At 46.9% G+C, this 22,570-nt stretch overlaps 4 protein-coding genes across 4 annotated transcripts; 1 reads left to right on the top strand and 3 right to left on the bottom strand.

Moving 5' to 3' along the window:
• Nucleotides 1–11,014: 11,014 nt before the first annotated feature.
• Nucleotides 11,015–12,294, bottom strand: PtA15_7A394 (uncharacterized protein; the record flags this gene model as incomplete). The annotated part of the gene is made up of 5 exons (XM_053170995.1): nt 11,015–11,105; nt 11,196–11,301; nt 11,369–11,531; nt 11,609–11,828; nt 11,927–12,294. The coding sequence occupies 5 exons, from the start codon at nt 12,292–12,294 to the stop codon at nt 11,015–11,017; spliced, it is 948 nt and encodes a 315-aa protein (XP_053022221.1).
• A 114-nt stretch (nt 12,295–12,408) lies between these two features.
• On the top strand, nt 12,409–13,662 carry PtA15_7A395 (uncharacterized protein; the record flags this gene model as incomplete). The annotated part of the gene is made up of 7 exons (XM_053170996.1): nt 12,409–12,423; nt 12,495–12,560; nt 12,639–12,649; nt 12,772–12,876; nt 12,976–13,049; nt 13,200–13,299; nt 13,383–13,662. The coding sequence occupies 7 exons, from the start codon at nt 12,409–12,411 to the stop codon at nt 13,660–13,662; spliced, it is 651 nt and encodes a 216-aa protein (XP_053022222.1).
• A 715-nt stretch (nt 13,663–14,377) lies between these two features.
• PtA15_7A396 (uncharacterized protein) lies at nt 14,378–15,014 on the bottom strand (the record flags this gene model as incomplete). Its single annotated transcript, XM_053170997.1, has 3 exons — nt 14,378–14,682; nt 14,761–14,850; nt 14,921–15,014. 3 exons carry the CDS (start codon nt 15,012–15,014, stop codon nt 14,378–14,380), a joined length of 489 nt encoding a protein of 162 aa, XP_053022223.1.
• Nucleotides 15,015–17,221: 2,207 nt separating this feature from the next.
• Nucleotides 17,222–19,669, bottom strand: PtA15_7A397 (uncharacterized protein; the record flags this gene model as incomplete). The annotated part of the gene is made up of 9 exons (XM_053170998.1): nt 17,222–17,452; nt 17,520–18,053; nt 18,120–18,432; nt 18,501–18,601; nt 18,670–18,950; nt 19,027–19,177; nt 19,260–19,369; nt 19,450–19,513; nt 19,592–19,669. The coding sequence occupies 9 exons, from the start codon at nt 19,667–19,669 to the stop codon at nt 17,222–17,224; spliced, it is 1,863 nt and encodes a 620-aa protein (XP_053022224.1).
• Between the last annotated feature and the right edge of the window lie 2,901 nt (nt 19,670–22,570).

Genomic DNA, 22,570 nt, shown 5'->3' on the forward strand with positions numbered 1-22,570 from the left:
CAGCTTGGCAGCACTCTTCTGAAGAGGTAGCATTGCCAGTGGATGTGCATTCCCACCAGAATAACCTTGAATATCTGCTTATCTTGATCCTGCTCAGTTTCTCTCTCTCTCTCTCTCTCTCTCTCTCATATTTGTATTTTCTTTATCCAAAGAAATCCAAATATTTCCCCTTTCTTTCTTGTGTCCTGCTGTCACTATAGAGACTCAGGCTCACAATTGGGGGCCTCATTGGTAAAATTACTCATCCTTTTCATAATTCTAGACTTCTTAAAGCCAGAGGACTGATCATCCTGATTAAATCAAACAAAAAACTCATAAAAATTCAAAAATTCACTAAAAAAAATCTTTCTACATATCCTACTAACGTCAAAATTCTTCAAAAAACATTCTGAATTGACTCTACATTGATAAATTTCCTAACTGAACCCTTGAAAAAAAAAATTACATCCTGTGTACTTGTGAAAGTGCAGAACTGCGACTCCTCCGCACCACTGTTTATCCCTTTGTCGGACTTATCTTCCCCAGAACCCTCTATATCTTTGAATCAAGAAGAGATAGCAAAAAACAGAGTGCGCTCAAAAGATTTTCCTCCTTCTTAACTATAATTACTGCATTTGACTGTAAAAAAATTCTTGACGGCGCAGACTAGTGCAGAAGAAGAAAACTACAACAACAAACGTGTAACTGATCCAAAAGAAGGAAACTGGATCAATAGTTCTTCTTGGAACCCTATTTCTAAAACTAAATACCCAAAAGTCTGTCGCCAAAAGGTCACCGCAGCGGTTAATATCTCTGATTGGACCTCAAAATCCACCGCAAAGCCCAGCGCAAAGGAAATCAAGAAGAAAATCCTTGCTACTACGCATAAAGGCAAAAGGTTATCTTCTAAACCTAAGTCAAAAGGTATTTAACCTTGAACAACTCTTAATTCTCTTTTTCCTGTTTAATTATCCTCTTTCTTACTTGTGATAATCATGCCTCCCCACCTTAGAAATGGCAGAGACCTCTCAGCAGAACAGCGTCTCCGCTACCGCCTCACTCCTGCCGCAGAAGAACGGCTTCAAAGAGCTAGAGTCAGCCTTACCGCCTCTGCAGGAGGACTTCCTCAAGCTCCCGGAGCAGGAGCCGCTCCCCCCAGATACAGCAATCCCTCCGGCGCTCTACCATCCAAGAGAGACATCTATAGCTCTAGAGTTGAACAGATCAACCCCAGTTCCGCGCCCAATAGAGAGGGAAAAAATACAGCCAATCCAAAAAAGCTTGGTTTCCTTGAAAGGAATTTCCAGCAGAAATTCCTTTTGGATTTTCCAACCTATGTGCATCCAACATCAAGGTTGGACACACGATATTCAGACCTGCAAGCGCAGTTGCTTGCAGGATGCCACAAACCAAGCTGTTTGGTAGCAAAACAAAAAAACACGCCAGCCACTGGGACTGGCACTGTCCAACCTTGCAACCGGCGGAGGAGGGGCATCCGGAGTAAAATCAGCTGAATCACTCGATTCTGAAATCATAATGGAGAAAAAATAAAAGGAAGTGGCTTATTGGATTTACTTGGCTGCTGTATATGCAACCTGCATATAAGAATGAGGTGGGCATGAAATCACATATTTCCAACCTTGACAGCAATTATTGGCAAATCCAATACATAGTTTGGGTGGAAATTCCTCCCAAGGAAGCCAAGCATTTTCAGATTAGCTGTAGATACAGTGGCAAGCTATCCTCAGACAAGTCAACCGCCCTCCCAGCCTACCAACCCAGAGGGCATGAGACCCATGGCGTCACCCAATCTAGCCCTCCTTCCGTACACTCCAAACCCTCGACGGGAGGCGTCCTCTGGCCCAATGGATCTTATACCAGAGGAGGAGGAGCTATCCAGCCTCATCAGCATGTTCAACAAGCAATTAAACCTATTTGTCCGCGCCAGGGAGGCGCAGAACACGTTAACTATGAGGCGCCTCCTCTCCCAAGCTTCTCTGACCCAAGAGATGATAATAGAACTTGTTGGGAGGAACAACGGTATTTGTCTCTGTCAAGAATGGATACCCAGAGACGAGCTACACAGCCTGGAAGCTTCCTTAATGACTCAGAACAATGGCCCAGGACCGCAGAACTCGACGGCGCAAATGATCCGGCCTCCTTTGCAACTAGCCATAGTGCCGCACGCCAGTAAGCAGCCTATTCTAGCCACACCAACGCCAGAACCTACAGGCTCTCAACCACAAAATATGGCGCAGGAGTTCCAGGGTCCTACCCCCTCCAATCTTCCAGACTTTTGTCCACAGCCGCAACACCAACAGCGCCCAGAGAACCAGAACTACCACGGTCCTCAAATGCCGCCGCCACCGCCAGCACTACCGCCGCAGACGCTCCAAGTGAGGCCGCCACCAGCTTCTATACCGCGAGAGGTGGTTCAGTTTTTCCGCCCCAGCCCGCATCATCAAACTGGCGGGTACAATCCACACCATTATTCTCACACGCCGCAAGGATTTGCAGACCACAACCCCCCTCATCCTCAAGGCAACTGGAGAGGATCAGAGAGGAACTGGAGACGCCCACAGGACAACACTCAGAGGGTCCTACAAATAGGAGAGCACCTAATGAGAGCCACACAAGGAGTGAGGAGAGGCTATGGACGCAGGAGAGCCAGGGGGAGAGGCCCTTATTAGATGAATCTTTGCCTAAAAGTTCCCTAAGTATTGATTCACCATTGGTTCTTAGTTAAGATATTGACAATCTTTCTGATCCCTCAAATAGAGAGTTTTTTCTCAATAAACTTAACAATGAAATGTCTAGAAATAGCCCTTTATTTCTAGAATAAAAATTACAAGTCTTGTTCTCTAAATTTCTCTCTGAATTATCTGGTACTGTTGAAACTACACCTGTGGCACTATAATTCTTCGGCTTTTAGCCAAAGAAAAATGTGCATTTTCCTTTGGCTAAAAGCCAAAGGAGCGCTGGAGCTGGCCGGGCTGGCGGAGCTGAGTTCATAGGAACCTAGCCACAAAACCTGGGCAGTGCATCCATAGATGAAGAAGAAGAGAATCATAGAACCAACCACATGATCCTTGCCATGGACAATGGAAATGGTGCCAATTATGATCCCTTAGTTGACTTTGATTTTGGAGCAGATGCTGTAGAGTGTGAGATAAACCAAGACTTCTCCATTGCTGAAATTCAAGCTGAAACTCATCAACCTCAGACCTGGGACAAATCCTGCCAGTCTTCCCATATAGAGGATGCTAGACTGATGAAATGTAAATGTGATAAAGGAAAAGCTCATCTTACTGGAAAAGCCAATCTCACTACTGTCCTCATTAAATCCAGAGAACACTCATGTCTTCTTGATAGTGGAGCTTCTTGCTCAATCATCAGCAACAGGCTGCTAGATTCTGTAATACCAGAATGGGAAAACAAGCTCATGCCAATCAACCATGCTAAATTCCACAGCTGTAGTGACCAATTACAGCCAATGGGCATAATAGAAATGGCTTTAATTTTTCCTCATACTAAAGGTTCAGTAAGAATTCTAGCAGAATTTGTGGTGATGAAAAATGCCAGAATCAACTACCTTATACTTGGAAATGATTACATGTCTCTGTATGGTTTTGATATCACAAACAGTAAAGAGAGATTCTTCACCATTGGGAATGAGAATAAGAGGAATAAATTCAGTTTTAAATCCCATCATCTAGAAAAAATGAGTCCTTCAAATGAAATCTCTGCTGTAAAAAAGTCCAATACCCAACTGCACCAATTTATTGCAGAAGAACTTTGCGAAGCCAAGTTCAGTGATAAGCTGACCATTGAGCAAAAATAGAAGCTGTTTGAAGTCCTCTACAATAACAACCTTGCCTTCTTTAACACCAATCAGCCCCTTGGTGCCATTAAAGGCCATGAAGTTCATCTCAAATTGACAACTGAGAGGCCCTATCCTCCTCTGCTCAGGAGACCTCCTTATCCTGCCAGCCCTAAAAGCAGAGAATCTCTTGAGCAACATATTGAAGAGCTATTAAACCTGAATGTTCTAAGGAAAGTTGGCCATAACACCACTCCTGTAATCATTGCCTGGCATAATGGAAAGTCCAGAATGGTAGGAGATTTCAGAGCTTTAAGCTCCTATACTGCTTCAGACAGGTATCCCATTCCCAAGATCAGTGAGACTCTGAACAACCTAGCCAAAGCTAAATATCTGACTAGTATGGATTTACTCAAAGGTTTTCACCAGAATTTCATTGCAGAAGATTCCAGACACCTGCTCAGGATCATTCTGCACAAAGGAATCTATGAATACCTGAGAATGCCCTTTGGGATCAAGAATGCCCCCTCTCATTTCCAGAGAATGATGGACATTGAGTTCAGAAAAGAAATTGATGAGAAGTGGGTCATTATCTACATTGATGATATCATCATTATGTCTAACACTTGGGAAGAACACCTCAATAGGATAGACAGGATACTGAAAGTTGTCATCAACATGAACATGAAAATCTCCCTGAAGAAGTGTAACTTTGGATTTGATCAGATCAAAGCTCTAGGCCATCTTGTCTGTGGAATTGCCATAGGAATAGACCAGAACAAAGGAGCTGCTGTCCTCCAAAAGCCTATGCCTAGTAGTAGGAAAGAAATGCAATCATTCCTTGGTTTTGCTGGTTACTACAGACAACACATTGAGAAGTTTGCAGAGATAGCAAAACCTCTAACTGAGCTCACAAGGATTGATGTCATATATGAGATGACTCATCATAGGATATTAGCCTACAACTTGTTAAAAGAGAAACTGACCACAGCTCCATTGCTACTGTTTCTGTTGGAATATATGCTTCAAGCTCCATTTGAGGGGCCAAGCTATATGATCTAATATCCAAATATCACCAGTAAAACCAACTGTGTATTTAGCTCAGTGGTATAAGAGCAGCTCTCATGAATGTAGAAGGTTGTGGGTTCAAATCCCACAACACACAATTCTTTTCACCTGAGTAATTTCAACAGTTTCCTGACTGGGCCCATCCCTTCACACTATATGTAGATGCTAGTATGACTGGTTTAGGTGCTGCTTTACATCAAGTCCAACTTATTGATGGAGTAAGAAAAGAGGGACCTGTTGTTTTCATATCCAGACAACTGAAGGACAGTGAAACAAGATATGGTGCCAGCCAACTTGAATGCTTGTGCCTAGTTTGGGCCCTAGAGAAACTCCATTACTACTTGGATGGCAGTGTATTTCATGTTGTAACAGATTGCACAGCTTTGAGATCACTGCTGAACATGAAGACTCCCAACAGACACATGCTCAGGTGGCAGATTGCCATTCAAGAATACAGAGGCAAATTGACTATAATCTACAGAGATGGGAATATTCACAAGAATGCTGATGGACTTAGCAGATGGGCCTTGCCAAATGATCCTAGTAAACCTGCTTATGACCCAGAAGACAAAGATGATGATAGATTCCCCATCATGGGCATCCATGTCTCTACTTTCAAGAATGAGTTCTTTGACTCAGTAAGAGAAGGCTACAAGCAAGATTAAAACACTGCTATATTGTCTGAACTTTTGTTGAAAGATGCTAAAGATGCCCAGCTGAAAAATTCTCTACAAGATATTTGGAGAAAGGTATATGATGAAGGAAGATTCTCTATATTTGATGGCCTCATCTACTTCAGAGAAAAACACAATTCTGTCCTAGTCCTAGCTGAAAAAGAAATTATCAACACCATCTTGCATGAATGCCATGACAGTGTCTACTCTGGTCATCTTTCTGAAGACAGGATTTTGGAGAAAGTAGCTGATACTGCTTGGTGGGCTAATTGGAGACAAGACACTGGTGAATACTGCTCTTCCTGTGATAGATGCCAGAAAGCCAATAAAGCCACAGGCAAGAGATTTGGACTGCTCATGAAATTTGAAGAACCCTCAAAGCCATGGGATGTGATTAACATGGATTGGGTAACTTCCTTGTCTCCTGGAGGAGCTGCTAGTTTCAATGCTTGTCTGGTAATAGTAGACAGATACTCTAAGACCCCCATATTTGTACCCTGCTTCAAGGATGACTCTGCCATGGACACTGCCATACTATTTTGAAACAGAGTAATGCCTAGAACTGGCATCCCCAGAATCATTATCTCTGACAGAGATCCCAAGTTCACATCTGAATTCTGGACTGGCTTACATAGTATGCTGGGAAAAAAACTCTCCTTCTCCACTGCTTATCACCCCCAGACTGATGGATTAGCTGAGAGAATGATTCAAACACTTGAAGATATGATCAGGAGGTTTTGTACATATGGTCTAGAGTTCAAAGACAATGATGGATACACTCATGACTGGGTTTTGCTTCTACCAATCCTTGAGCTAGCATATTGCACCAGCATACATTCAACCACTGGAAAACCTCCTGCCATCCTGGAGAAAGGCTGGATCCCAAACCTTCCCAGAAATTTCTTGAAACAAGACTCTGTAGACATTCATCCTACTGCTCTTGCCTATGGGAAAATCTTTGAGAAAGCAAGAAAACATGCTGAAAAATGCATAACAGAAGCTACCTCTTACAACAAAGAAAGATGGGACAAGACTCACAAAGAACCATCCTTTAAAGTTGGTGATAAAGTCCTGATATCAACAGCAAACTTCAACAACTTGTCTGGTCCTAAGAAGATGAGAGACTCCTTTACTGGACCATTCCTTGTGAAAGCTTTACATGGAAAGAATGCTGTAGACGTGATTCTGACTGAAGAGTTCAGCAGGAAACATCCTACATTCCCTGTCAGCTTGGTGAAACCATACAGAGACCCTAATCCAGATAAGTTCCCCTTGAGACAGAAGGTTAGAGTTGTCATTCCCCCCATGGATAAGACCCCTCAGAGTAAATTCATACAGAAGATTCTCAGAGACAAAAGATTGAGAGTGGAGAGCAGAGATGTTATGGTGTACTTGGCTAGATACAAAGGCATGAGTGCTGATCATGATGAATGGCTCCTTGAAAAGGACATTCCAGACTCTGCTATCCTTCCCAGAAAATTCAGAAGTGAGAAGAGGTCTACCCCTGTGGTTTAATTTCTTACAGAAATCCAAGCCTTTTGGTGGTAGGGAATGTCAGCCATAGAGTCAACTCAGCTGACCTAAATTCTGCCTTTTTCTACTTTTTACATATGAATTACTTCATATCTTTTTCATCTTAAGATATAACATTATTTGGACTTCATATTCTGTTTCCTCATGCAATTTTGACCCTAGTTACAACTTACCAATTCTTTGTAACTCTACTCCTTCCCTGAGTTATTGAGTTGTAGCGTGCATGCGCAGTTGTGACGTGTCAGCGCTACCAGGCACGCCAAACCACATGTACATATGTAAATTACATAAGCAAACTGTGAAAATTTTCGTAGTCAGGATCCCCCTTGCCTGAGGCAAATCTACAGACTCCAGCACAGCAGAACCACACCCCAGATAACCCAGGATCACCACCAAAGAGTTTACAACACTCCCAGTATACCTACCGTCACAGGTGCCTAGGATATTGACAGTAAGTAACCTCTTTCACTGATCCTTGCTTATCTCAAAGGTACAACTCTGTGTCTTGCTTGATTTGCTCTTCTTTGCTGGCCTTTGCCTCATTCTTGATCACAGGGCTGTCCCTGCTTAACTGCTTTTTTTTTCTGTGGTTTTTGTAAGAAACAAACCACATAGGTTTTCCTTTAAAGAACCTTGACTATCCAGAAGGAAACTAAAAAATTGTGGCTGGATTAAACTTGTCTAATCAAGGATCCCTCCACGCTTCTTTGGTGAGAGGAGGCTGTAGCACTCTCTAGCACAGCTTGGCAGCACTCTTCTGAGAAGGTAGAATTGCCAGTGGATGTGCATTCCCACCAGAATAACCTTGAATATCTGCTTATCTTGATCCTGCTCAGCTTCTCTCTCTCTCTCTCTCTCTCTCTCATATTTGTATTTTCTTTATCCAAAGAAATCCAAATATTTCCCCTTTCTTTCTTGTGTCCTACTGTCACTTTAGAGACTCAGGCTCACAGATGACAGGCAAGAAGTAAGGCTTTGCACAAAGAAAATTTATAACAAGTCCCTCCTGCCAAGGGCTATTGGAGGCTTGCTTTGCAAGACCAGACACCCGCAGCAGCAAGGGACTTTGGTTAAGTTCAGAGCGTACCCCCAGGAGGCGAGTGTGAGTTTATCAACACCCAAATTTTTGTGAAGAACGGGGAGAAGGATAAGGGAGCTGCCCCCCCCCCCCCCCCCCCCCATGCTCAAGTATAGTGTTGCAAGCGTGTCTGGGCACTCACCAAAGTTTGGCCAAAGAAAGGCCAAGCGCGCATGGCCAACACTAAAGCCCACCTGGCACACTCCCAACCCCCCCTTGGCATATTGCAAAGTAGGCAAGGTTTGGCACAAAGCCCCTCTGGGACAATTTCAAGCAAGGGTGCCACGCACGCCAAATGCTGTGCCGGCCATCAATCAGAGGAGTTTCCCTCCTTGATGGTTGGTCTAAAACCGGTAAATGAGAAGGGAAGACTCCCTTCTTGATGATAAAAATTGTTGACCACCACAAAGGGAGCCTTTCCTCCCCAATGACCAGCCGACTGGCCATTGAGAAGTAAAAGCTCCCTTGTTGAGAAGGCTGAAGGGACAACATTTGCCCTCCTCAAGGGCACATTGTTCTTGCATTTTGAGGCAGATATGAGTGCCGGCATCTGATGACCGGTGTGTTGCATGATAAGTCACAGATCCCATTGGCCCAGAGCTTGATCTTGGCCAAGTGAGACTTAGCTGTGTGCCAAGCTCTGCCCAATCAAGCCCGCTGGGCACATACCCAACCCCTGGAGGCACTCAGCCAAGCAGGAGTTGGATATGTTACCAGACGTGCTTGCAACACCATATGTTTGGCATATCAACAAATAACCTGTTCCAAATGATTTATAGTTCTTTTGAAACCAATTGAGAAAGATTCCTTTAAATACACACTCATTTGGATAGAAACATTTTTTCCCCAAATAAAAGTTGCATTTTTAATGATATACATCTTTAAGCAGACCCAGGTTGGATCCTCAAAGCTAGGAAGAGCTTCCACAGCTTTAATCAAGCTAATAATAATTACCGGTCATCGGGAGTTCATCACTGCCCCAACATGCTTAAGTTATGGCAATACCCATTTGACATACATCAAGGCTAGGGAAAATTCTGAAACTTGTATCATGATACTGTCAAAATGTTGTGGCTTTTGGGTCACAGAAAGCTGCATTAAATGTGCCTCTGGCATTATGTATAATATGATTTTTTTCTTTTCAATTTTCTCTAGGTTCAACTTTCAACGAGACCCAATGGACTCAGTTATTTTTTTTGAGGGGTTATAAAGGGTCATTCTATCAATCCCTCAAAAAATATCTCAAGAAAAGTGAGCCAGTTTTTCAGGGAAATTCACAGTGCGCAAAGAGGCGGGGCGGAAGCACGCACTGGGAGCTGGACATCAAGACTAGGGTTGACAATTGGGCGGGTTTGGGCTGCCCACGGGCTAGCCCGCCTCAGCCCGCGACTTAATTGGACAGGCCAGGCCGGGCCGAAAACTCAGATTTTGCTGTCCAGCCCAAACCCGTGTCCACAATGAGACGGACACAGGCTGTCCAGCGGCGCCCCGTTGGGCCGAATGGCCAGCGGGCCATGGCAGGCTGCCCGCGGGCAGCCCCCTGGGGGCCCACGGGCCAGGTAGAAGGACCCTCAAAAAAATGTAGTTTTAGAGGAGGAGACATGTATTTTTACAATTTCAAGACATGTACTATGCAACTAGGGCAGCTACAAGCAAAAAGTTATAGAAAAGAATGTAAAATAAAGTAGTCAAGAAAGAAGAAAAGAGGCTACTTCTTAATCCAGTCTTGAGTGCATAAGAGTGCTTTGGTGGTTTTGTTGCTCAGGCGGCTTTGGTAGTCGTCCAAGACACGCCCCCCAGTGGAAAAGGCCAATTCTGATGCCACAGAGGTCGCCAGGGCCATCAAGATTACCTTGGCAAGCTTTGAAAGGGTTGGAAAGCGGGAGGCATTGATCTTCCACCAGCTGAGGAGATCAAACTGTTCATCACTGGTTATGCCAACATTCCTCTCCTCAAGGTAGAGGTCTAATTTGGCACCCAGTGTGTTGGATTGGCTGCTGTCTGTACACCAAGTTGCCAAGGTGAAGGGCACATAGTTCATGAAGATTTGATTTTCACAGGGTTTCCTATGGATTTTTTTAACCTTGTTCAACTCAGTAAATGCAGAAAAGGGAGATTTTCTCACAGGTCCTTTGACCGGGTCTTGGATTCCGGGATGGCACACTTATCATCTGAGCTTCTGGCCACACCAGATGAGCAAGGCAAAGCCCATGGGCAGCCCACGCCGACCCGCACCGTCTAGCAACTTTAACAGGCCGGGCCAAAGCTCAATATTTCCACAAAATCACTGTCCGCGCCCGGCCCAAACCCGGCCGGGTTTGGGCGGCCTGTTGGACACCCGGCCCAATTGTCAACCCTAATCAAGACAACAAGTACAACCCCCACAGTGCGCAAAGAGTTTTTGGCAGTGCGTGAAGTAAGTCTTTTTTTTATCTGCAATGAAGTTTCATACTCTCCATGGTCATTCTCACAGCCCTCTGTTGTCCCACCCCTCTCAAAAAAAAAACAGCAAAAAATGACTTGTATTGACCCCCAAAAATTGGTGTTTGGGGGTTCAGAATTTTCTGTCAAGGCACTGTACATACATGGTCATGTAAGAGGCACCATGTAAAATACTACCACCCCTATGTAATGACAATCATCCCCTCGCAAACAGCTGCTGAGATGTGGAACAGATGCAATTGTAGAAACCAGCCTTGAAATGATTCAATCTAGTTGACAGTAACATTAGAGTTAACATTTGAACAAGAATTTACCATACTGCTTGGTATGTGTCAAAAAATGAAGACAGTATTACAAAAGACTGAGAATGACAAATATTTTATTTATTTATTTATTTCCGTTAGGATACATGCAAGATGATCAATTGATACCAGTGTATCTTGATTTGCCCGACATGGGTTTGCGCAACAGGATGATAGCCATGACGCTAGTGATCGCAGATAGCCCATACCTACAACCCAACCAGAATCAAAACACGATCAATACACCCCCTCCCCCCGATTGCAATAATAACAGACAGAAAAGGATGACCGAGTCTTACCAGGTGGCAATGTATGTGGCATGCATGTTGCGGAGAGAGATCTGAGGGGATCTTCCGATCGGAAGACCTTTAGAAGCCATCTCCTTCAACTTGCCACTATTGGCATCTATTCATAAAACCAAAAACCAAAGTGAGTGAGAAATGTTCTGGAAAGAAGAAGACAATATGCGTACAAGTAATGGCGTCGACGAGGATTGGCGAGGTACCCAGATGGTCTGCAATCTCTTGGATATCGACAAAGTACCATTGGTTGGAGCCTTTCGAATTGCTCGGTTGAAAGAAGGACTTGTTCTCCTGTTTGCGGAGCATGCCGACAACCTCGATATCTGCTGACTCCTAAGAAGTCAAGACATATTTACTAAGTAAAGGTCGACTCGGGGGGTTTGCATGAAGTTTTTAGGAAAAAAGCCCACACGACTGAGGGGACGAGATTGGGGATTTTTGAATTCGCGCTTGATGAATCCACGGTTGATGAGGATCGGCTCGCCGCCGTTGTCAGGATAGAAAGGAGTGATGAGGTGATATCCCAGCTCTGCTTCGCGGGTTCTAGACTCGATGAAGATCTCCTTGGCGTGATCGAACCTGCCTCTCAGTTTGACTTTTCGATACTCAAACTCAGGGATGACTTTCGGACTAGAGAGGGTCGGAAGGCCGGAGATGGAGAATCAGCAACAAGGACGAGAGGGAGTTGGGGATTATTTCTTCAGGGATAAATATACTAAATACTCAACTTGATATGTTTGGGCAAGCCAATCGGCTCGAGAGCCATCTTGTTCTCCAAGTCTTTGATCAAGTCTTTCTTCCAGCTCAAGCGTTGGACCTGCCAAGTACCGAGGGCAAAGGTGAGGATGGGGACGGAGACGAGGACGAGGGTCATGGGTGTCCATCGCCGGTTGACGCGAGGCTTCCAGGAGGATGTGTCCAGAGGCTCTCGGAATCCGCTCGACTGGCTCCCGGCCCGACTGGTCCGGTTCGGCGAACAAGAGAAGCGGCCAAGTCGACAGCTTGCGAGTCTTGAGGTCCTCGTCGGATGTGTGGTTATCTGTAGCTTGTGAAGCAAGGATCCAGGCAGGAGGAAACTCCTGGAAGCGTTCGCCATCGGGGTGAGTGAGAGGTGGTTTTCGGTCTGGGCGAGGTGGTGTTCCCTGGAAATGGCCACTTCAACCCTCCGCATACACCCACCAGCAACCACCCAACACAGCCGCACCCGGCCATGGCATCGGTCAAAGTGAGTAAGCAACCATCAACTTTATTCTCAGCAAGCATCGATACTGACCACCATCCTTCCACATCCTCCAGGTTGTCTCGCTGTTGATCAAGACCTTGAGCAAACCAATTGCCAACCGGCTCAAGATCAGTGCACAGGTTGAGTTGCTTCTTTCCACTCTTTATTCCTCAAGAAAATATCAATTGACACTAGCATGTGGTTCGTCTGCCGTCCAGGAACATCCTAAGTTCAGCCAAGCGTCTCTCTCTCTCGCTGGCATACATTAGTCACCTCCGATCCGACCGACCAAAACATTTTACCCATCTAGAAAGTACTGATCCCGAATCTGCTGTCACTGTAAAAACAAAGATTTCGTACAGTGTGTGTAGGCCTTGCTCAATCCCTTCATCGATACGAAACTCGCCTGGCCGCCGGAATTTTCGCCAAAGTACATCCTGTTATTCGGCCCCTCAGGTCCGTCTTGACCCAACCCACCCTTTCCCATCTGTTGAAACTCTTGTTCGCTTGAGAGATAATAATCATTAACCATTTTTTTTTTTTTTCGGAAAACAGTGATACCAAGGCTATTCAAAATGGTGCCAACTTCTTATCCGAAGCTTTCTTATTCTCAGTGGCAGTAGCCCTAAGTCCGTCCCCAAATCCAATGGTTTTTTCTTTTTTTTGATTCACTGAAAAAAGTCTACAAAAAATTAACAAAAAGCAGAGAAGCAGGAATGAGTAACATTAACCGACTGCGCCCCAATTATCTCCCCTCTATCTCAACACACAACACTCAGTCGTAGCCGAGAACTTACGAGGAAGGATGCAGACAGCTCATCGACGAGACGTTGTCAACGAACGACTCACCGAGCTGGAAACTCTATGCGCGAATATCCGGTCAGTCTGAACCCCCCCTCTAATCGGTCAGGAGAGAGTCAATTTTTTACTGACCAAGTACCGGTTGGAAAAAATGTATATAGAACAAATCAAGAAACACTACAGCGACAGATCCAGCCGCTCTTGCTTCTGCATACCGACCAACAAGAAGGAGAAGACTTTTTGCAGACTTCGAGCCGGCCGGCGACGGGCGGACAGTCGGAGTCTTCGGGACCGGGCTCCAGCGGCTCGGCCGACGACCGGCCTGTTTGTTTACCCACCGATAATGATGAGCGGCCGTCAGAACTTACTCGGCCTCAACCTCTTGCTGATGACCAGACCGTGCGCCGGGCCGAACTCGCCCTGGGATGGATAAAAGCTTGATTGGCTGTCTCCTCGTTCCTTTCCTTCACTCCTGACCTCATCACCACATCCCCGTTCCCTACCTAATCCAATCCTCGTTCTATTTTTCAAACTGTCCCGGGAAACCCCTGTTGACCTTCCAAGCTATCATTCATCCTTATTTTCTTGTACAACTATGACTGCTTTGTTTCCACTCTCTTGGGGATACACCGCGGGGCAATCGGGGCGCCATCGTGGCGGCGTCCCCGGCCCCCACGGACCCTCCATGGGTAAAAGTCTATCGAAGCATAAAGCTGAGGCAAAGATGTGCATCGGAGTGGATTCTCTGAGTGGTGAGGGAAATGTGCGGAGAAGACCTGCCAGTTACAGTGGCGGGCTAATCCAGGAGGAAACAGGTGTTTTCACGATGCGGACGGAGGCCCAACTGGGAAGAAGGTCCCTTTTGGGATGAGGCACCTGAGGGGGTTGTGCGGCTAACATTTGCAGGCTTTACGGAACTTGCAATTTCCCGTTGCACATCAGTAATCAACAAGGGGACAGACTCTGGGTGGCAATGGCAGCTTGTTGGAGATACCGCCGGCCCAATCCCACCTCCTGTTGTGCCTCATGATGGTACTCCATGAACTTTCAACTGGGGTAAGTGCGTGGCTAGAACTTGGCAGGCATCAAATTTCAAGAAACAGATATATATGACGGTAAAGACAGTGAGGGTTGAGGATTAGAAGTGAGTAAAATATCAAGCTCTGCGGCCTCGGCGACGACCACCAGGTCCCCGCAATCGTCGTTGGGTCCGAGTGTTGATCTCAATGGTCTCTTGAAGGTGGCTGTTTGCAGCATCCTTCAGAGATGCAACTTCTGCACTCAGGGTAGCAAGCAGGAGTTCAGAATTGACCACTCGGCGGTTGATATCGGCCACTTGGCCATCAAGATCATCCAGCCGGGTGTTGATGAGGCGGCGGGTTTCTTCATGTTGAGCCTGCAAATTTTGTTGAAAGGCCTGGATGACAACCTGGATGGCAGGTGGCAGGGCTGCAAGAGCATCTGATTAAAGAAAAGAAAATGTAAGTAAATATCAGACCCAATGCAACTGTGATCAATTCACATTTCAAGTTCACTCACCTTCAAACCCAATCATCTGAATGACAGTTCTAGCCAAGGTTGTTGCCGCAACTCCCAGTCGAGTGGTGTCGATCCTGACTTGTGAGCTTACTAGAGAAAAGGAAACATGAATATTAGTTTTTTTTTGTAATGTTAGTGGCAGTGCAAGAGCAAAAACCACCCACAATCCCAGCAGCAAATGTTGCGCAGGTGGCTGAGCTGACTGGCGATATCGAGATTTGTTGGCCGCGGGAGGAGGGAGTGCTGGCAAACATTGTTGTCTCGGTAAAAAGCCTTGATGTGAGACTAGGGGTATTTCGAGCCTTGATGTAAAACTAGGGGTATGAAGTTTGTATTGATGTAACACCAACAGTGGGTCAGCTACGCTAACATAGCTGTTAGCGTAGGGTAGCGCAGCGCAAATGCGCTATTTTTTAGCGTAGCGTTGTGGTGGCTGTTTGGTGCGGGGCGCCAAAGTGTTGGGTAAGGTTTGGGTGCGCAGCTGCGGCGGGGCATGAGGGCTCCGCAGGCGGTTTGGGCGGCGCAGGATCTTCAAGCGGCGGAGGCGAAGCGCATAGGCTGGGCGCGGAGCGTGCGGTCAGAGGCGGCGGAGCTGCGGCGTGCGGAGCGGAGCGGACTTGCTGAGTCCAGGCATTCCAGCGCGGACTATCTAGAACGACGCGGCGATTGGGGGAAGCCGTGGCAGCTGAAGCGAGTTACGTCAGCGGACGTAGCTGGGGCGGAGGCGGCGTGTGGGATCCCAACACCGGAGGCTAGACAGGGGCGTGGATGATGGATGATCGGAGGTTGGGCGGCTGTCTACGGCGAGCAGTGGAGGCGCAAATGACGACGTGGGAGCGGAGGCATGCGGCGTGCGTGAGATGGGAGGAGGATTTCTATTTGTTATTTCCTTTTCTATTGGTTTATGACATGTGGCGGAGTTTTCTCATGGTTTATTTTTCTATGGTGGAGCGATGGAGAGTTGTTGATATGGGAGGGGGAGGGGGAATCTTTCCCTCACGGACCTGAGAGAGAGGATTATTTTATTATTATTATTATTGCGGACTTTACTTTACTTTGGCGGATTTTTGATTGCGGAGGAGTTTTTTTTATTACAGTTATCTTATTCTTTACGGAACGTTGAGCGGAGTTGTTTAGGAGCGTTACTTTACTGTTTTAGATGGACCTTTATTATTATGATTACTTTATGGTTACTTTAAGCCTGCGGAGCTATCTTGATGCTTTTATTACGCGGAGTTTGGAGTTTCCCTTGACTACTCGGGATTATCTTGCGTAGAAGAAGGCTCCACCGGACATTTCGTCACGGTAGGACCAGTTCTGACTACCACAGTGTTAGCGCAATTGCGCGCATCTGCGCTAACGCTACGCGCAAAGGATGCAAAGCTGTTTTAGCTTTTAGCGTAGCGTTAGCGCAGATGCGCGCAATTGCGCTAACGCTAAGCACGCAAGGCGCAAAAGAGCGCGCGCTATGCTGCGCTAAAGCGTTTTTTGCGGCAAAAAAGTGCCTTTTTTCCGCTAAAAGCGCCTTAGCGCAACGTAGCATAGCGTAGCGGCTGTAGCGCAGCGCTAACGCTGAACAAAAATTGGTATGCTGTTATGTAGCGCCACTGAAAATTAGCGAAGCGTAGCGGCGCTAACAGCGCCCTAACGCTATTCAAAAAAGGTTGGCGCTTTTTACCGCTACGCTAAACTTTAGGGCTAAAATAGCGTAGTTTAGCGTAGCGGCCCACTGTTGGTAACACGAAGTAATTTATTTTTTCGGCCAAATGGGACAAGGACTCTTCCAGGAATCCTTGGACCCAATCATAGCACAGGAGGTTGGCTGCTGGACCGGCAAGCCAGGACTCCAAGGCTCATTTGTTTGCTGTCTTCCAGTTCCTCTAGCAGCCATCCGAGCCCGCGGGTCGAGCAACGCTTGGGCTGCCCTCATCCCCTGACTCCTCCGACGGCTCATGCCCTCCTGAGCCTGATCAGCCTGAGCCTCAAATTGCTCCGGCACCGTCGTGGTGAAAACACAAGTCTCCTCCCGCGAGTGGCCTCCGAAGGAGAGCCTTAGTTAAGCTCGCCTCATGACCTGCTCAGCATCCCGCATTATACATAGCCTGCTTGGCATCCCCTGTCAAGGCCTTCTTGCAGTCTAAGAACCAGCGCACATTTGTAGGGCTTGTAAATTTCATACTCCACATGACCGAAGATTTGTCCCCGACAATTTTTCAAGAACAATCTTTCCACTAAAAAAAGGTGATGATGCTGATACAGGATAGCACATCTGTGTTTGTGAAAGAGAGACATTGAAAGCGGTAAGCAGGGAAGACAGATGACTGCCGATACTTGGACGCGAGAGACAGTGAGATTCAAGTTTGTAGATTTCTATAGGAATGTTACTAAGAGTTTGATAGCTAAACCAACGTTGAGCAGTGGGAGAAGAAGAAAAATAAAAATGGATAGATGCCTAAGCATGCTAGGCTTTTGTTGCTGCGGCTTTGATGTTGGGAACCCAGGCAGGAGGTTTGTCTTGAGCTCCACTTCCGGGGGCAGCAGCAGCCGCTGCTTGAGCAGAGGCGGGTTTGGGTGGGATCGGGAGTGGCTGGGCCATCAATTGGTCGTACATCGTTCGGGCTTTCTCCGTGTGTCTGATGAAGTACTCGTTAAAGCGTCGACCCGGCTTGGTTTCTGTCACTTTGACGATATCCTAATGTGTGAAGCACAATAGATTAGTTTGTCGACATTTCCTATTCAATTTGGACAGACGTTCTTACCCCATCAATCGCAAAGTCCATATCACCAAGGGCGACTTCTTTGCCTTCGATCAAGCCGTAATCCCCGTCGGAGCGTCTGACACTACGCATCGAAGCTTTCAGGAGCATTAAACTTTCGAGTACTTCTTCTTCGTCTACGCCCAAGAATCCGGCTAGTTTGTTGATACTGAGCGTAGTGTAGAGCTTCAAGAAACTTCGGAGACTCGGGGTCGGGAGCTGAGTTTGGATGTCCGAAAGAAAAAGCTTCAAATGGTGTGCACTCGGGTTCTCACTAGGACTACTGCTGGCAACGTATTGAGGTAATAGCTCGGGGCGGTCGTACGGCGGTGAAGACAATGAAAGAAATTTGGGAGACGCGAAGCTGAAGAGCTCTTGGAAGCTGGCAAGTGAGGCTTCGCCACCAGAGAGCATTTTGCTAAACTGCTCGCCGTATTTCTCCTTCATGGTGCTCGATATACTCTCATCAATCTTGCTAGGGGAAAGAGCCTGGCAAATCGCTAGAAGGGCATACATCCGATCACCTTGTTTGTTGATCTGGTTGGCGGGAAAAGAGATGATTAGTGGAGCGCCGGATAACATGGGGAAGGTTGGAAAACTTACCGCATCATATTGATAACCTCGGGTGTGGTAACCTTTCAGGCGTTGGAGGAAGTAAAGGATGTGAGTGAGGGATCGTGTGGCATCGGGATAACGGCGAAGCATGATGTAGCTAAAAGCGACGTAGTAATGGACTGTCACATGGGCTGCGTTTACCCGGGTAAACAAGGCTTTCTTGGTCAATTCGACGTCGTCCATCATCTGAAGGGCGAGAGTGTAGTCTCCGAGGAGAACGTGGACTCGGAGCAGGCCAATGATCGAGAAATAACCGAGCATGCGGTATAGAGGTCGAGCACCCCATTCGCCACCCACCTCGCTACGTCACCACAAAAAAAAATGTTAAGACATCTAAGGTAAACAAATGGATCTGGGTAACCAACTCACTCAGGATCTTCACCTTTTCGTGTAGCAGCTAATTGCTCTTGAATTTTTGATTTAGTAATGAGTGAGTAGAGAACGTTCAAAACACTGTAGCAGGACCAAACCTGTCAAAACAGCCAACAACTTCAGTATGCAAAGAGATATCGGATGTTAAATGAGCGTGCTGCCTTACTTGTGGGTTCTCGGCGATCAGTTGGATTTCTTCCGCAGTTTTCCGGCCCATCCGGCCTTTCCAAGTGGTGAACGAGGAAAACTGATAGATGAATTCATCGATAATATCCCAAAGCCATTGGACCGGTAAATCTAATGGCACAGGTCCTTCGGAGTTAAGGATGTAGTTGAATATCGAGCAGTAGTTCTCGTATGAATGAAACCGATCATCAATGTCTGGCTGCAAGCGAGAGTAGACGTGTCGGTAGTACAACTCCCTGTAAAACAACAAGAACACTTCGTCTGGAAACAGAAAGAAACCGATTGAGGTGAATTCAGTTGCGGATAAATGAACAGATAAGAATGATTATTTATTCACCATTGTTCACCAAGGGGGCAATAATGTCGGCTTCGGGCCACTCGGTCTTTTGGTAAAATTTCTCTGTCAATCGGTTCCATCCTCCCTCATAAGCTGCAAAGATTTCTTGAGGGTTCGCGGAGAGCAAGGTGGTGTGTAGATAAATAATGTACTGATTATCCAGATTAGATATTGAAGCAGATCAATCGGTAAGTTTGTCGATCATGCAAGGCAAATCACGAGCAGCAACTGACCTTCCGGACGGGTTCGGGCACGGCGGACAGGGCTACTGCAGCTTCTTGTGCTTGCTGTTGGGCAACGGCAGCCTGAGCGAGCAACAATTGCTGCTGCTGGATATATTGATCTGCAAAGCAAGAGGTGGGCAAAGGTTAACTACAGATTTGGAAGAATAATTTTTTGACTAATGATGGGAGCACAGCTTACCATTGAAGTTCCCTTCACCATAGCCCTCCTGTCTCATACCCAGGGGGATTTGCGCATCGGTGACCTGGGGAGATAAAAACGGAGGGTTAGTTAAGTTGATCGATCGCCGATCTTGGCCTTCCAGAAAGCGATGGTGCTCAACTCCTTGCTCATAAAAGTCATCTTCTTCATCGGAGTAATATTGACGTTGCAGGGCCGCGGGCGTCTGGTGATGGGACATGGTAGGCTGTGGTTGCTGTGTGGAAAGACAAGTCGAGTGTTTCCTGGCGGGAGCGGTCGCCGGGCGGTGCCAGGTGGAGCTCGAACCCGAAGAGGTTGCGGGGCGCAGCTCGCATCTTGCGCGGGGTTGTGCCGGCGCGCGCTCAACTCATCATCCAGCAGGATCACTTGTTCACAGGAGATTCAACATCAGTTTCCTGATGCTGAGAATAAAATTTTCCCACTTCTTTATGAGTTTTTTCCACACCACTGCGCTTAGCTTTGCTTCTGTAAAAACCCCGGGGAAGGAAGAAAAGGTACCACCCGACTACACGATTGTAGCGGGCATCAACTCTCCCCCGGAGAGGTATACACCAGGCCATAACACTCCCCCGCAAGCCAATATCACTGATAACAGAGGTGATATTGGATTGGACACCAAATGGACTGGTGTGTGTTAGAGGGCCGGGACAGCCAAGATGGTAAACTTAACTCATCCCGAGTTTATCCATCAGTATATGCATGTATCAAACCTTTGTACATACTTGCATACTGCGGCTGCGCCTTGTACCTAGTCTAACTCAGCCCGCCGGTACCGGTTCCAACCTTTCCTCACCGAGGTTGGACACGATACCGAGCGAGGCTGACCAATCTGCGACGCATTTCTTGTCGTCAGGTATGTGCAATTATCTCACTGAGGTTGGACACGATACCGAGCGAGGCTGACCGATCTGCGACGCATTTCTTGTCGTCAGATTTGCATTCGCTCCGTCGAGCGTCTTATAGGTTAAAAGCCGGTTCTGCTATTCGGTATCTGAGTCCACAGTTCGGGAGACCAACATTGAATGGTCGGTTGAGGAGGTAAACTAAAAGAGATTCGAGAGAAAGCGATACAAGATACGCTAGAGAAACAACGAAGAGAAAGAGAGATCGAAGAAAAAGAGAGACTCGAAGCGATCAAAGAATTTGAAGAAAAAACTCGAACGTACTACGAAAATAACCATCAACCAGTACCCTCATCCTCGACTTCAGTAGCAATGGCGGCAACCCCATCCGCCGAAGACTACTTTCATCTAAAAGGCAAACTGCAGCGCCTCGAAGGACTGCTCAACAACGCCACTCTCCTCCGCCCAACTCCGCCAGCCGAAGGAGTCAACAGCGTGCTCCAAAGCTTCCATAAAAAGCCGCTGGACCTACACTACATGCATAATCCCAAGAAAACCCGACTCGCGAAAGGAAAAGCGAACTTCAAAGTCTGGGACCGCAAAATCAACCGGACTTTGAAATATGTCTTCGAAAACCAAGGGACTTTTACCAAGCTCGAGGTGAACTTCGTGTCCAGGTCAGCCAAAGATCAAGCAGCCATCGCTTGTCTATTGCGGTCAACAATTGAAACGACTCTGTTGGACATCGTGGACGGGGTTAACTCTGATAACCCATGGACCATCTTCACTCAACTCAAGAATCAATGCGACAGGTCGGACAGGCAGCATAAACTAGACGTGATCAACCAGTTTGCCGAGCTCATCGGCGACAGATCGCCTGGGACAGATGTAAACCTAGCAAATTGGAGCAAGGTGTGGACCGAGATGACTCAGCTGAAGATATCGTGGGAAGAAGCTGGAGGCCTCCTCCTCCAAAGCAGCTTTGCGGCTCCGGTCGGCATAGATGCGAAGACTTTCGAGTTTATGGTTAGCCAGAAGCTGGAAGCCACTAAGGATGCGACATTCAACAACGTCATGACAGTGATTCAGGCTGCGTCTGGCAAGTCCCAAAGCAAGGCATCCCAAAATCTAGACGACTCATACGCCCCGATGGACTTAGACGCGGTGAATGCAGTCAGGTCAATGCCGGGAAGGTACGCGCCACCTCACAAGCGCAATCCCCCGCAATTTGGACAACAGCAGAAGGCCGTACAAAACCAACAGAGCCCACCGAATGTCAGCCAACCCAAACCGAACCTGTCGGTTGAGAAAGCACTAGCCTACCGTGGATATCCTCTCACCAACCACCTCGCTGGGAAGTGGGGCATCCACTGCCACTACTGCAAGCAGGACGGCCACTGGCACAACAATTGCCGGCTATTCTGGGAGGACGTCGGGTCAGGAGCTATAGGACCGCCCCCAGACGGACACGATACACCTGGTTCGAACTACCTTCCACCTGAACAACTGCTCAGAAAGAGCAATTGACTTTGTCAACTAGATCTACCGGAGGTCGGCAACGGGAAAATCTTGCTTGATTTGGGGGTGTCTACTCATGTGAGTGGTTCCCTGTCACTCTACACCTCGACTGAAGAACTCGAACGACCTAGAAAAATATTGCTAGCAGTAGCTGACTGCTCCGTTGATGTCAGACTCAAGGGGACGATCATGATCCCAACGAAGCAAGGCAAGGTGAAGATTGAAGACGTATATTATTGCCCTGGCGTAGACGGAATAATTCTCTCGGTTGGAAGACTAACAAGTGTAGGATGGCAGCTGAAATTTCGCAGGCAAGAAGCAACTTTGACTAGCCCCACAAATTTAGTCTTTAATACGTTGTACCGAAATTTTTGTTGGTTTTTGAGTAATTTAAACCAGTCTCTCCATCTGAATAAAGTCACCCAACGGCCATCATTTGACACATTCCTATGGCATAGACGCCTCGGCCACGTATCGGAAGAAGTAGTGAGGAAATATCTACGACAGCATTATCCGGATGAAATTGATGGAAAAACATGGGACTCGTTTTTCTGCACTCAATGCGCAAAATCCAAGAGCGTTGATAAGAAGTCTCCTGGCGGGAATTCTCTGATCCCACGTGATGAGCCACTAGACTTGCTCGTATCGGACGTCGCAGGACCTTTCTCGTACGACCTATCCGGAAAGCGCTACATTCTGACAATGAGGGACCACGCTACAACATACATATTTTGCGACGC

The sequence above is a fragment of the Puccinia triticina genome, chromosome 7A (assembly GCF_026914185.1).
Source record: "Puccinia triticina chromosome 7A, complete sequence".
Taxonomy (NCBI): Eukaryota; Fungi; Basidiomycota; class Pucciniomycetes; order Pucciniales; family Pucciniaceae; genus Puccinia; species Puccinia triticina.